Here is a 13,576-nt window from a genome sequence, read left to right on the forward strand (position 1 = left end):
TCTAATTGAGGTGTTACCATAGACGTATTCTATCCCGATTGAGCTAATACTCGGATTAACGGATTATTAGGCTGCATGTAAATGTGGCTACTCACTATACTGTTTACAGCGCTGTAGCACTGTGGTCTGACACTACATGTCGTTAATGAAGTCCAACTTTCTGTAATTTATTTTTGTTTGCGCAGGACTGTGAAGTCCTATAGGCTGTGACTGAATACAGCTGAAGTTTTATTTAGTTTTTATTTTCTTTTGTTGCACGTATCTGAACCGAGACACAGTAGTGTGTGACTACATGTCTTATATTTGAGACGGCAGCTCCCTAATCTATTACAAATCCAAGTTTTGTGTTTTCAGTATTACTGCCTAGTATGTGAGTGAACAAAACTCCCTTACAGTTTTCTCGTCCCAGCAGTTTTTAATATAAGTACATTTAGCACAAAATGTGTTCACCGTTTTAATTGTAACATTTCACTTAAAAATCCTTTTTTTATATAACATTTACACAGATTTTTTTTTAAACGATTAATCACGATTAACTATATGAAATTTTGAGATTAATCGCGATTTTTTTTTTTTTTAATCGTTTGACAGCCCTGGTTTACGGTTTTTTTTTTCTTAGCAGGGCAGTCATACAGAAAGCAATGGGAAAACCCCACAAAGACGGGAATACAAAGTCCAGTGTGTGCATTTGTGTGTGTTTACACTGCAGAGTCCCCCGTGACTTAAAGTTCGAATCACTTAGCAATTAAGCCCCTGACTGCGACTGTAACTGCAGGCATAACTGTTTGCTTTTCCCTTCTTGTTCTCCTTCGGTACGTACAGCATATCGGTGGACAACCTCTCACTAAGTCCGAGTCCAGTCTTGAGCTTCCTCGGTCCTGTGCGGTCATTCATTGAGTTAGCAGCGACGCTAGGCTGGGATGTTCTCACATTCCGGTACAACTGCAGCATTTTCGGGTCAAACGGTTAACAAAAAGAGTCCACTCCTTCCCGAGTGACCCAACAACATGATTCACATCACTTTAACATCACGGTTCAGCCTCCTTTTCCAAGCAAACGCTAAAATATGCTAATCTAACCCCGCCGTTCGGGAGACCAGCAGCCCCAGCAGCAGCAGCTTGTGATGGGCAGCTCGATTCACTTTACAGAACCAACCGACTCTTTCGAACAGTCCGTTTCAACGAATCGAGCGCCCGGCTCAATGAGTCATTGATTCGTAAGCGAAATAAGCTCCCCCTGTGCAGTGACAGAGTCTGCTGCACCATAGAGAGAGAAAACAGGAGCAACTGGCAGTTCCTTACAATCTCGTATTTCGTGGGACGATTTTATGACGTTGTCGTGTGCATTATTATGATTTGAATTTTATTAGAAGCCTTAGCCGATGAAATGGATGTAAACATCGCAGATATTACAAACATGAATGCCCATTCAGTCCCACAGCCCCCTGCATCTCCATTTCATCTGTTAATGCCCGGGGTTTACTTACTTACCTAACATTAATGCCCTTCCTCAACCTTAAAACACAAAAAAGTAAAGAAAAAGAAAAAGTTTAGCTTTTTTCCACATTAATTTTTGTTCATCCTGCTGTAAACTGATGTTGGGTTTAAGAAAGCAGTCATATAAATAAAATTCCTCTTCTTCTGTTAATTCTTTTAGCTATTAATGTTGTTAGAAATGTTAATATTGTTATTGTTGTGATTGTTGTTGTTCTTATCATTGTTATTAATATTAGTAGTGCTATCATGATCAATCTTGTTATTATAATAATAATAATAATAATAATAATAATAATAATAATAATAATAATGTATTATTATTATTATTATTATTATTATTATTATCATCATATCATTGACAACATTAGCAATATAATAATAATAACAACAATAATAATAATTATAATTATTATTGTTGTTGTTATTGTTATTATTATTATTATTATTATCATTAACATTATTATTATTATTATGATAGTAGTAATTTAGTGCTAGAATGATTAATAATGTTATTATTGTAGTTGTTGTTGTTCTTATTGTTACTATTAATATTGCTCATATTATCATTATCAATATTGTTAGCACCGTTGTTCTTATTTTTATTATCTTTATTATTATTATTATTGGTATTAATATTAATATTGCTATATTTATTTAAAATATAAAGATACAAAATGTATTAATTAAAAATCAATATTGTTATTGTTATGATTGTTGTTCGTCTTCTTCTTCATATTATGATTAATATTATTATTATTGTCCTTGCTCTTGGCTCGTTATTATAAAAGTTATATTCTGTCGCCGCTTCAATGAATCGACTCGACCGATTCATTGAAAAGAACCGGTTCAGACGAAACGATTCGCTCGCGAGTCGCTAAACTCAGCCACTTTCCCGCCGCGTGCGCTGCTTCACTCAATCTGGAACGTCAGATGGTCGCGTTGGCAACGGCGTAACGGCGTTCTGTCCCGGTTACTCTTAATGCTGCTGCTGTTTGTTTGCCGGACTGTTTGAGTTTTTTTTGGCTGAGTTTTTTTACTCTAAAATTAAAGCCGCTGAGAGGGACGCTGGGTTCCTAGCGAGGATGTAAGGCGTCTTTAACACCCTCTTCCAGCTTGATCGATAGCGGGCGGGCGGTTGGATTCAGCTCCAGTCACTCCGCTGCTGCTGCCGCCGCTGCTTCAGCCCTGAATGTGGGACATTTAAGGCGTGGAAGTTGGACGGATCGGCGTGGGGCTTGTTTTTATGTTTTCTGGGAGGGATTAAATGTATGAAATTGGCGTTCACATGGCCGAGAGCCTCTTCTGAGGGAGGAGCAGCGAGCAGCTCTGTCGCCGTAAACAACACTGGCTCGCTTTGTCTCTCTCTCTCTCTCTCTCTCTCTCTCTCTCTCTCTCTCTCTCTCTCTCTCTCTCTCTCTCTCTCTCTCTCTCTGTAGGAGACGGTGTTTGCCGAAGTGCTGCGCTCTCCGCTTGTTTATTTTTATTCTGGACAGTAACTTGATCAGCCTTGTCTTGGTTTAAATCGTATTTATTTTGACTTTCGGTCTCGTTCAGGACAACAAAACGGGGCATTTCTTGCCCGAGTTCGCTCTTTCCCCTCTAAACCCGCGGACCCCGGACTTTCTCTCTCAGCCGCACCGAGCGCTTTTCCCCCCGCCTGGATTTCTTGTGTGGATGCTCGATAAAAGAAGGAGATTTTAAAGGCATGCTGGCTGAAGGAAGACACACGCGACTGCTTTGAGCTCTGCTTACTCTTTGCATCGGAAGCCCCGCGGTGGTCTGCAGCCACCTGCCCGGAGATTTTGGGGGCTATTTGTTTTGGAGTAACCGCGACCCACGTGGAGCCAGGAACCCAGGAGTGGCCGGATCACCATGGGCTGTTGCAGTGGCCGATGCACTCTGGCCTTCATCTGCGGCATGCAGTTGGTAAGTTTAAGCGCATTTCTCTCTCTGGACAGCAGATCTTAGGCTGAATGGACGTTGCGGTCAGCCCCCGTTTGGTGTCCCCGCCCAATACACGCGAGTCTGAAGTTGCGAGAGTTACAACCAGGCATCCCGTTGTCCACTGCATGCGTGCAGTCACGCATAAGCCATGCAGCCTGTTACCCCCATGGGGAAACCTATTGCCCAATACATGCGTAAAGCCGTGAGACCTGCTTCCCATTGCAAGCTTAAAACAGTTTGATTGCTCACAGCCAGTCTTTGGATTACCGACCGCATGCATCAAGTCATACATAAGGCATACAACCTTCTACTCACATGCTGAAACCTACTGCCCACTACATGCTTAAAACCATAAATCCACTACCAAAGCCATGCACCTTGCTTTCCATTCCGTGCCTGAAGTGATGTGACCTATTATAATTAATAACAATCTAATGTCTACGCTTAAAGCCAGGGATAAGCCATACAACCCTCTACCAATATACTTAAAACTATTGCCCTCTGCATGCGTGAAAGCCATGCGACCTGCTTTCTGCTACATGCTGAAAACAGAGTTTGCATGCTTACAGCTAGTCTTCGCATGACCAGCTGCTTGCTTGCAGTCATACAGAAGCCATGCAACCTTCTACTCACATGCTTAACCCTACTGCCCACTACATGCTTAACACAGCACTATGTGCTACATGCTTAAAGTCATGCCACCTGCTGCCCGCTGTATACCTAAAACCATAAATCCGCTACAGAAAGCCATGCAGCTTGTTTTCCGTTCCATGCCTAAAGTGATGCGACCCATTATTATTATTACTGATAAAAATGTAATGTCTATGCTTAAAGCCATGCATAAGCCATACAACCCTCTACCCATATGCTTAAGACTATTGCTGGCTACATGCATAAAAAAGCCACGCGACCTGCTTTCTACTGCATGCCTTAAACCATGCAGCCTCCTACCCACTACATGCTCAACACAATGCATAACACTACCTAGTACATGCTCAACTTGGTTCCTGCTACATGGTTAAAACAGAGAGTTTGCATGCTTACAACCAGTCTTCGCATTACCAACTGCTTGCTTGAAGAACCTTTTACGCACATACTTCAGCCTATTGTCCACTACACGCTGAGCACAATACACAGCACTATCCGAGATATGCCTAAAGTCATGCCACCTGCTGCCTGCTTTGTGCTTAAAACCAGAAATCCATTACCAAATTCATATATAAAGCCATGCCACTTGCTCCCCATTCCATGCCTAAAGTGATGCGACCCATTTTTATTAAGAACAATCTAATGTTCACGCTTACAAGTCATGCATCTTGTTACCAACTGCACGCCTAAAGTCAAGCATAAGCTGCTCACTTATGTTGAGAGTGAAGCATCCCATTCACTGCTGCATGCAACCTGCTGCTCAGTACATGCTTAAAGCCTTACAAGCTGGCACCCCTTTATGCTTCAAGTCATTCTGCTCCGCCCGCATACCTGTTTTGTTTCAATATTTGATCTAAACTATTAGCTACCATCTACATGTAAAGCCATGCAGCCTGCTGTCCAATGCAAGCTTCAGGTTATGCATCCCGTTATCCATTACATACTTAAAGCCAAGTATGGTTAAATCCATGCATGCTTAAGGTCTTGCATCCTGCTACACACTACATGTTTTCAACCATGCATCCCATTGCCTACTAAATGTGCAGAGGCATGCAATGTGCTATCCATGCGTAAACTCTTACAAGACGGTACCCACTATATGCTTGGAACTGCCACCTGCTACTCACTAAATACTTAAAGTCATGCCACCTGCCAGGCACTGTATTCTTTAAATCTTTCATCCACACTACATGCACAAAGCCATCCAATCTTCTACCAATGCATGCTTAAAGCCATGGTTCCTGTTACCCTTTACATGCTTAAAGCCGTGCATCCCAGTGCTCACTGTGTGCTTGCAGGCATACATTTTGCTACTCATTGCATGCTTTAAACCATGGATGGCTTTGCTTACTGTATGTTTAAATGCATGCAGCCTGCTGCCTGCTATATGTTTGAAGCTACACATCCCAATATTTGCCACAAATGCATGCTTACAGCTGTGCATCCAGCTACCCAATGTGTAGAGTTGTGCATCCCATTGCCATTACATGCTTAAAGCCAAGCGTGCTGCCACTCGTTTCTCGCTAGTGTCTTCAGTGACCCAGCTGAGTGCAGTGAGATGGCACTAAGATGTGGGTCACGAGAGGGCAAAAAGAGGCACAAACTGGCAGTGCAGTGAGTAATCTTGGCGGAAACTAATGTATCAGCAGGGGAAATTATGCTTGGTTATATCTTATTGAAAAGAGGGTGGAGCTGATGATATGCTGACTGGTTTGTGCTATTACCCTGAGGCAAGTATCATTTGTGCTTATCTTAATCTTCCTGTGGGGGTATACACTTAAAGGAGGCTGAGCGAAGTCTCACTGACCTCTGAGGGAGATGGCACAACTTACTGCCAATAGTGCTGACAAGGGATGTTAGGCCATCTGCACTGTGAGTCATATTGTAATGTGTATGACTCGGTCGTATTGCTCACCTTTTGAGTCTAGATTTTTTTTTTCCAAAGATTTACTATGTAGTGGTATTAAAGAGTGATGTATTTGCCAAACTGCCATTGAAGCCAAAACAACATTGTTTTGAACTCTATTATCTGATATTACAACGTTCTGCAAATATAGAAATGTTTCCCTCAATGTGCTGGAACGTATTTGAAGATCTTTTGTGATGAGAAGTAGTGAGCAGATAACTCCATAATCGAGCACTTGAACACACTTATTTCCTTTTATTAAAAAGAGAAGTGAGGAAGGCTTTTGATCTTGTTTGAGGATCACTGATAAAATGATGCTTATCAGTTAGGTACAGTACTGTGCAAAAGTCAGAGACCACCTATGTATTTTTTTTTTTTATTTCCAGTCGAAAATGGTCCACTTTTGGTGTTCTAGTTAAAGTTTCATTCATTTTTTGTTTAGATCCTTTTCTTAGTAAGAGCTTCTTGACAGCTACACATACTTTTAGACCCATAGCATCGAGTTGTCGTCTCAAAGTGGAAGGATGGACAGAAAAAAACTGGATTTTTTAGATCTGGAGCTATACAGGTTTGGTGGTCTACTGGGTTGATACGAGACCCATTTCCTCTACATCATTTAATCATTTCTTTGAACTCCAGTTTTGGAAACTGCTGTTTTTTGGCAGTTCCTTATGCAAGTGGATTATCTTTTATCTAATCTCCTCAGAAATAAACGAATACCTTGTACATAATGACTTTGATTGGAAATGAATGATGGACGGTCTCTGACTTTTTCCCAATACTGTATCTGACGTTAGTACAGTAAGAACCTCTGGACTATTTAAGACCATTTTCAGAGTGCTCTTGTAACCCTGAAACCAGTTGGATCTCATTTGTTTCATGTTTCTGGTTAACCACTTATTATCTGCTCTGTTTTTTCCTTTTTTATAATGATACCCTCTAAAATAGCAAGTGGAAAAGCAAATGAGCATCATGCCATGTCAGCCTGTCCCCTTCCAATCACTGACGTTCTCCATAATCATAATATTGGAAAAGTCAGAGCTTGTTACTCACTCTGCAACTTCTCAACATATTGTGTCTGAATCACATTGTTAGATAATGGATAGTGGGCAGTGATAGCCTCACCATGCCTACCAGCTGGCTTGGTGAATCAGGCCTGCGTGATAGGTCACTTGACAATTGGCAAGCTTGGTCAGCCCTTAAGCAAAACCAGTTGGCCATTTTGTGCGTTAACGTGTTAAGGTGGCCAGTGGGCGATGTCAACTCCCTGGACTGTGTTAATTTGAGCTTGCTGAATGTGGTTGGAAACACAGGTCTTTTGGCAGTCGGCTACATGATGTCATAGTTAGCAGCAAATAAATTACTCATGTTGTAAAACGCGAGGCGTGATGCTTGAAGTGAGTCATGCTCTTGTCTTAACCCTACACCATCTAATGTCTCGCTGGCAATAACTTTCAGATTCTTTATCTTCTTTATCTCATTAAAATCTGACCCCAGAGTAGTTGGTGAACATGCATGTCCATGTTGGTCATAGTAAAGTGAATCAGCATGTAGAAATGAAGCTTTCTGTGTGCTACTGTGTTTCCTATCACTGCATAAAAGAAGTTCCATGCTGCCTTTATTGTTGGATGCTCAACGTTTTTGCCATGTTACATCTTAATCTCTATGAATGTGACAACAAAGTCTCACGGACCTCTAAGCACTAAGAAATCATGCTATTAAAGAAGAGTAGTTGATTTAGAGGCAGAAATACATTATGCATATATAGGTTTGTAGACACCTGCTCATTTTTCATTTCTTCTGAATTCAAGGGTATTGATAAAGAGTTTGTCCTCCTTTGGTGCAGTAACTGTCTCCACTTTTCTGGGAAGGCTACACAAGATGTTAGAACATTGCTGTGAGGATTTGGTTGCATTATATCCCTCTAGCAGACACTTGGCATTGGGCCTGGTAATCTCATGTGAGTGTCCCATTCTATCATGCTTTTCTAAGGAGATAATACAAGCTGTCTGAGCACAATTGAACACCTGCGTCTGCAACGGCTGTACCTCAACGTAGCTGAGCTCTCCAATTGAAAGGGCTGGATGCTTTTTGACAGCGTAGCTGCATGTTTTTTACCTTAGGATTAAAGAGTTTATTTAAAGGGAATGTGACGGAATGACTGAATCGTGTTTTACAGAGCCCCTTGATATTTGGTGAATAATTGAAGTTGAGGCAGGATTGCATGTGCGTTTGATGTGAGGAGGTTTAAGGGGAGATCACACTGCTGCTCTGCTGCTGAAGCTGGTCTGAACTTCCTCTGAGGCACTTTGCCTCACCTTCAATCTGTGATCAATGGGTTCCTCACTTTTACACACTCACACACACACACACACACACTCCCTCTCTCTCCCACCTTCTCCCTCTCTCATTCTCCCTCTCTCTGACTCTCACACACACACCATGACCTTTTCCAGTCTCTCCAATGTCCGCGTTCAACCATTCTCGGCTTCTATGGGATTGTTCATTCTGAGCACAGTCCTGTCCCTAAATGGAGGCTTGTGGAGGTGCAAACATCAGGGGCTGTGTAGAAATTTCCTTTGGGTGAAATAACGCTTCCCAGCACCATCATATCATGGTTAGGTTGTCTTAACCAAAGAGCTTTCTATCTAATAGCCTTTTATGAACTATTCTGTTAACTACTTTAACTCTAGGCTCATGTTTTAGTTATCTAGGCTTATTGCCCAGTTAGTAGTATGAATTTAATCTGTAGTTAGTGGTTCTGTAAGTGTGGTTTTGAGAGTAAGGGATTGAAATATGGGACTACATATTGACTTATAGGGTTTACCCCTTTACAAGTTTGGGTCTACCAGTGGGCCTTTGTCTTTTAAGGGGTTAAGAGGTTAATTTGCAGGTTGAGGATGTCCACAAATTTTTCAAAATGTCTCTGATTTAGTGAAGGAGACAAGTCTGGACACGCAGACAAATACATAACTCTGGCTTCTGCTGTGAAGGAATATGCAGGTTTCCAAGAGAGAGCTGATTGATTTTATTTATGTACATTTGGTAAAGGTGATCCGAGTTCAAATCTCGGTGGGACCTGGTCGACTTTCTTAGTGGGGCAGTTGTGGGCTGGAGGTTAAAGAACTGGCCCTGTGACTGGAAGGTTGACTGTTTGATCCCCAGCGCCGGCAGTCCATGACTGAGGTGTCCTTGAGCAAGACACCTAATCCCCAGTTGCTCCCCAGGCGCCGTGGATAGGGCTGCCCACTGCTCTGGGCAAGTGTGCTCACTGCCCCCTAGTGTGTGTGTAGTCACTAGTGTGTATGTGGTGTTTCACTTTACAGATGGGTTAAATGCGGAGGTGGAATTTCCCAGTTTGTGGGATTTATAAAGTCTCACTTAACTTAAAGTGTTGTTATTTGGCAGTTGGGATGATCAGTATATGGCACTGAATCATAAAATATAAATAATTTGATAGAAATGTACCCATAAAGAGGGGTTTTTCTAGGATTCACTAGTGAGGGCAATGGGTTTTTTATATAGGACATCACAATCCTTTGTATGCTTAAATGATTGTAGGGTATTGGCAGATGTTCACTTAAAAACAAATTTTGGCTTTGGACAGATATTTAGATTTGTCCGTTGAGATTTTGGGCTTCATCTACCTGGATTAGCATTGCAAATAAATGTTATATTTCTCTGTAATGCCTATCCAGGTAGATGTAGTCCAAATGTCTACAATTTTATAAATGTTTATGTATTTACATTGGCGTCAGATATCAGAAGTAACCATCGGACCAAAATTCCCAAATCGGTGCCTCTGTAGTTCTTTACCTAGTTAATTGTTTTTTCTCTGTGATGGAGTCCATCTCTTTTATGGTTCTTTGAAGAACTATTTAAAAATGATCCTATATAGAACAAAAAGGTTTCACTGTAATTCTGAGTCAAAGAACCCTTTCTAAGGATTATGTAGATATGTGCTTTCTGCTAAGAGTGTAGGCCTAGGGCTTAGTCCAGTGGTGTAACTAGGATCTTATGGGCCACAGTGCAAAAAGTAGGTCCCCTATACCAAAATAAATTTGAATGACTGTGAAGGCCCTGCTGCGATGCTGCTGCTAGCATTATTATTTAGGTGTCAGACATGCCACTGGTCAAATTAGAAGGCTACATAGACCCCAGAGCAGTGTGCTGTGCAACACACTCTGTTAGATTGTATTGTATTATTTCAATGGAATCATTATAATCTTTTAAGATTTGAAGAGTCTGTGTGAAAATGGTCACCATGAATGAGCTGCATTATGCATAATGGGACTTAAGTCTCCTGTCTGTGTAGTGTTGATGGAAGCTAACTGGTCGATCTTTTTTGTGAGTAGTTTGTCTACAATTATGTCAGAATCTATATAAGGAGGCCCAATAAAGATTTTAGGGGGCTTAGTTGTCATGGGCCACCATGGGCCCAAGTGGACCCCCCACCATCCCTCACTCTCAGAAGTTATGCTACCAGCCTAGTCCACATGCAGTTTTATTCACAGGCACAATTTAGTGTTACTCCGTAAGTGCACTTCCACTGGTCTGTGTTCTATTGTCATAGTATATATTTTCACACAAAGGCTTACTCAAATGAACTGCACCTCAGTGTCGGTAAATGTAAGTGAAGGAGAAAAAAAGATACAGGAAGGATATTCCCTGCAGTGCATTAGTGGTCCGTCTGGGTCACTGAACCGAAATATGAAGCAAACGAGAACTTTCCACCTTATTGAGTGAGTTTAATGAAAAATTAGTTACCTTTACTTCAGTCAAAATGGCTCAAGAAAATGAAATCTCTGAGCTAATGTATCCTACTATGCTGTACTAGCAGCTGTAGGTTAAGATTCCAATGAATCCGAGAGCTTTACAAGCCAAACCTCTCAGGAGGATTTTGCTTTTCCAGTATTTAAAGCAAGGTCAAGCGCTCTGACCTTGAGGCACCTCTAAGTGAAGCTAATAGAGGTAAATGCATAAGTAATGTGGGCAGGTGGCTGGAAGCCGTGAGTAAGAAACATGCTCGCTCTGCAGCAGTTAGGTCTGTTGGGTTGTGTTCGGTTTGTTGATACCTGTTACAAATTGAACCATTTGGATTTGGTTATTGGCCTCGTGTGCCGAGTCACTCCTGACCTCCCTCGGATCTGTAGCACTTTTGATAATTATGCTGCTCGGAGTGAAAAAGTTCAAATTGAGTGGTGTTAACTTTTAATGTGCTGCATGCAGTCCTTGCTTCTTTGAATTGCCTTCCATGCTGTGTGGCATTTAGTGAAGTTTACAGAATGGTGGGTTTTCTAATGCTACAAGCTTGAATACTCCTCAGCGTTGTGCAACCTTAGACACACTGGAGCAAGGGTTTTGTGTGGAGGTATAGTGTGAAGTGTAGCTCATTAGCAAAGTGTGTGTGTGTGTGTGTGTGTGTGTGTGTGTGTGTGTGTGTGTGTGTGTGTGTGTGTGTGTGTGTGTGTGTGTGTGTCCTAAGCCATTCTCATTGTTTTCTGGTAGTCAAACCTAACCAGGCTGCATTAGACTGTCCCTCCAGGAATTTACGATGTCAGATTGTTAATGCCTGTGTAGATAGATGTGCAAATCATGTAAGTTCTTTCACAGTTATTGTAGGTTTGCATCTTTTATGCTACTTGCCTGGAAGCTGTGGATAAGGCAGAGATGATCACTTTTGCCAACAAATATTTCAATTAAAGGCGAATCAATTCCCAAACGTTTCACAACACAGGGTGGAACCTTTTGTACGGCATGCATCATTGTTGTGGACCATAAACGAAAGTCAACAATGACTTTTCAATCATAAAACGTAACTTTAACTTGAGTTCTTTGCACTTTCATGGATTAATGGATATTACACTGTGTTTGTTGTCGCAGACAACATATAACTGGTAATCTTAATTGTTTAAGCGGTGGTTGGTTAGTGTAGTGGGTAACACCTCTGCCTTCTACGCTGTAGACTGGGGTTCAATCCCCGACCAGGGCAAGCACCCTACACTATACCAATAAGAGTCCTTGGGCAAGACTCCTAACACCACCTTGGCCTACCTGTGTAAAATGATCAAATTGTAAGTCGCTCTGGATAAGAGCGTCAGCCAAATGCCATAAATGTAAATGTTTAACAAGAAAATATCACACTAATTCAATTTTATTTCACTTGCTTTATTATTACTTTTAGATATCGCCCAAGATGTTCTCCCTAGAAACAAGATTTTTTTTACAGTTTTGTTGCAACACTGTTTCGTTTTCATTTTTAGAGGCAAATTAACAAGTTTAACATTTCATGGTTTACTTTTTCCTCAATGAATTAATAGTGGCAGATATGCAGTAATTGTGTATTAAAATGTATTAAAATACAGAAGTGTTGAAGAGATGTGTTCAATTAGAAAATCAACAAAATGTAGCTTGATCTGGGGTGACTGTATGTCTGTGGATACCTGCTGTTACATGTTTAGCAGATGCTCTTATTCATTATAAAACTGGGGGGTACTTTAGGTGTGGTTTTAGGTGGGGTTTATATCTGAATCTGAGTGTACGCTATTTTAAATCTTAAATGAGCACTTATGGGGAACTGTATATTAACTACACCCATTTAGTTTTGTTTTTTCAGAACTGAGATTAGCAGGATCTGCAGAAAAATGTCACCTGACTTTTTATATGAAGACCTACAGGAATACTTTCAAGTTGTTCGCAGAGCACAATTTAACAAACTGTGATTTGTTCAATCCTCATTATAGTGTAGCCTTCTGTGTTATTAGCATTACAAATGCCAACATCTTAATCATAATTAATAAATGGTGTATATTGGAGCCCCTCATTTAGAAGAATCAGAAGCTCTTTTGAGGCCTTGTTCATACTTTAATGTTCTCAGAAGAATCAGTATTGAACCTTTTAGCTTGAACTGTGGAAATCTGTGGACCATTATTCAATATTACCTGCTATCTGTCTAACTGCCTGCACCCTATTACCTCCTTTGTTCTTTCTTCTGCTGTTTAGAGCACTAATCTTAGTCAGCCACGTGTTCACCCTAAAGCTTCCAAGACTGCATCTGAATTCTATTGATTTAAAAAGTCCTGATTTTCTAATAGCAGTTTTGTTCTTATTGCACTGTAATAGTTGTCTTGACTTCGCCTGGGGTGTGACACAGAGTGAATTTTGTCAAGGTCACCCGCTCAGCTATTCTGTCTCTACAGAGAGCCGTACCTGGCACTCTAATACAAAGCAACTGTCAATTAGTTTTGAAACTCGGCTCAGTCATTTGCCTTGTGGAATACTGTAAAGAAAACGTTGTCACGTCATTCTCTCCAAAGACTTTTTCCATTCTGCCTGTGTGCAGGTGAAAGTTTATTGTTCAGTGCACTTCATTAGTTCCTTCCAAATCTGCTGTGTTTTCGTGCCGAGTTCTTTTTTTTGTAGCAGTAGCAAGAGATCACTTAAATAATCAGCTGTGGATTCAGCCATAGGAAATATAGAAAGGGTTTCAGCCTAACATTCAGGCTGAAATTACCATTTAAATACTTACAGAATATTTGATAATATCTGTCTAGTGTCCTTACACTCACGGTACTTCTTGTTG

General features: G+C 40.9%; 1 protein-coding gene across 2 annotated transcripts in view; it reads left to right on the top strand.

Annotated features, from left to right (window-relative positions):
- Window positions 1–13,576, top strand: part of nkain2 (sodium/potassium transporting ATPase interacting 2) — a 267,619-nt gene that overhangs the window by 9,899 nt on the left and 244,144 nt on the right. The window contains exon 1 of one of the 2 annotated variants that reach the window (XM_017683577.2): window positions 2,406–3,422. The exons of the other annotated variant lie outside the window; for it this stretch is intronic. Coding sequence (XP_017539066.1) covers window positions 3,369–3,422 — 54 coding nt within the window. The 5' untranslated portion in view covers window positions 2,406–3,368. Of the gene's footprint in view, window positions 1–2,405; window positions 3,423–13,576 lie in introns of those variants that run through there. 2 annotated transcript variants of the gene reach the window in all.

Source organism: Pygocentrus nattereri, chromosome 4 (genome assembly GCF_015220715.1).
Source record: "Pygocentrus nattereri isolate fPygNat1 chromosome 4, fPygNat1.pri, whole genome shotgun sequence".
Taxonomy (NCBI): Eukaryota; Metazoa; Chordata; class Actinopteri; order Characiformes; family Serrasalmidae; genus Pygocentrus; species Pygocentrus nattereri.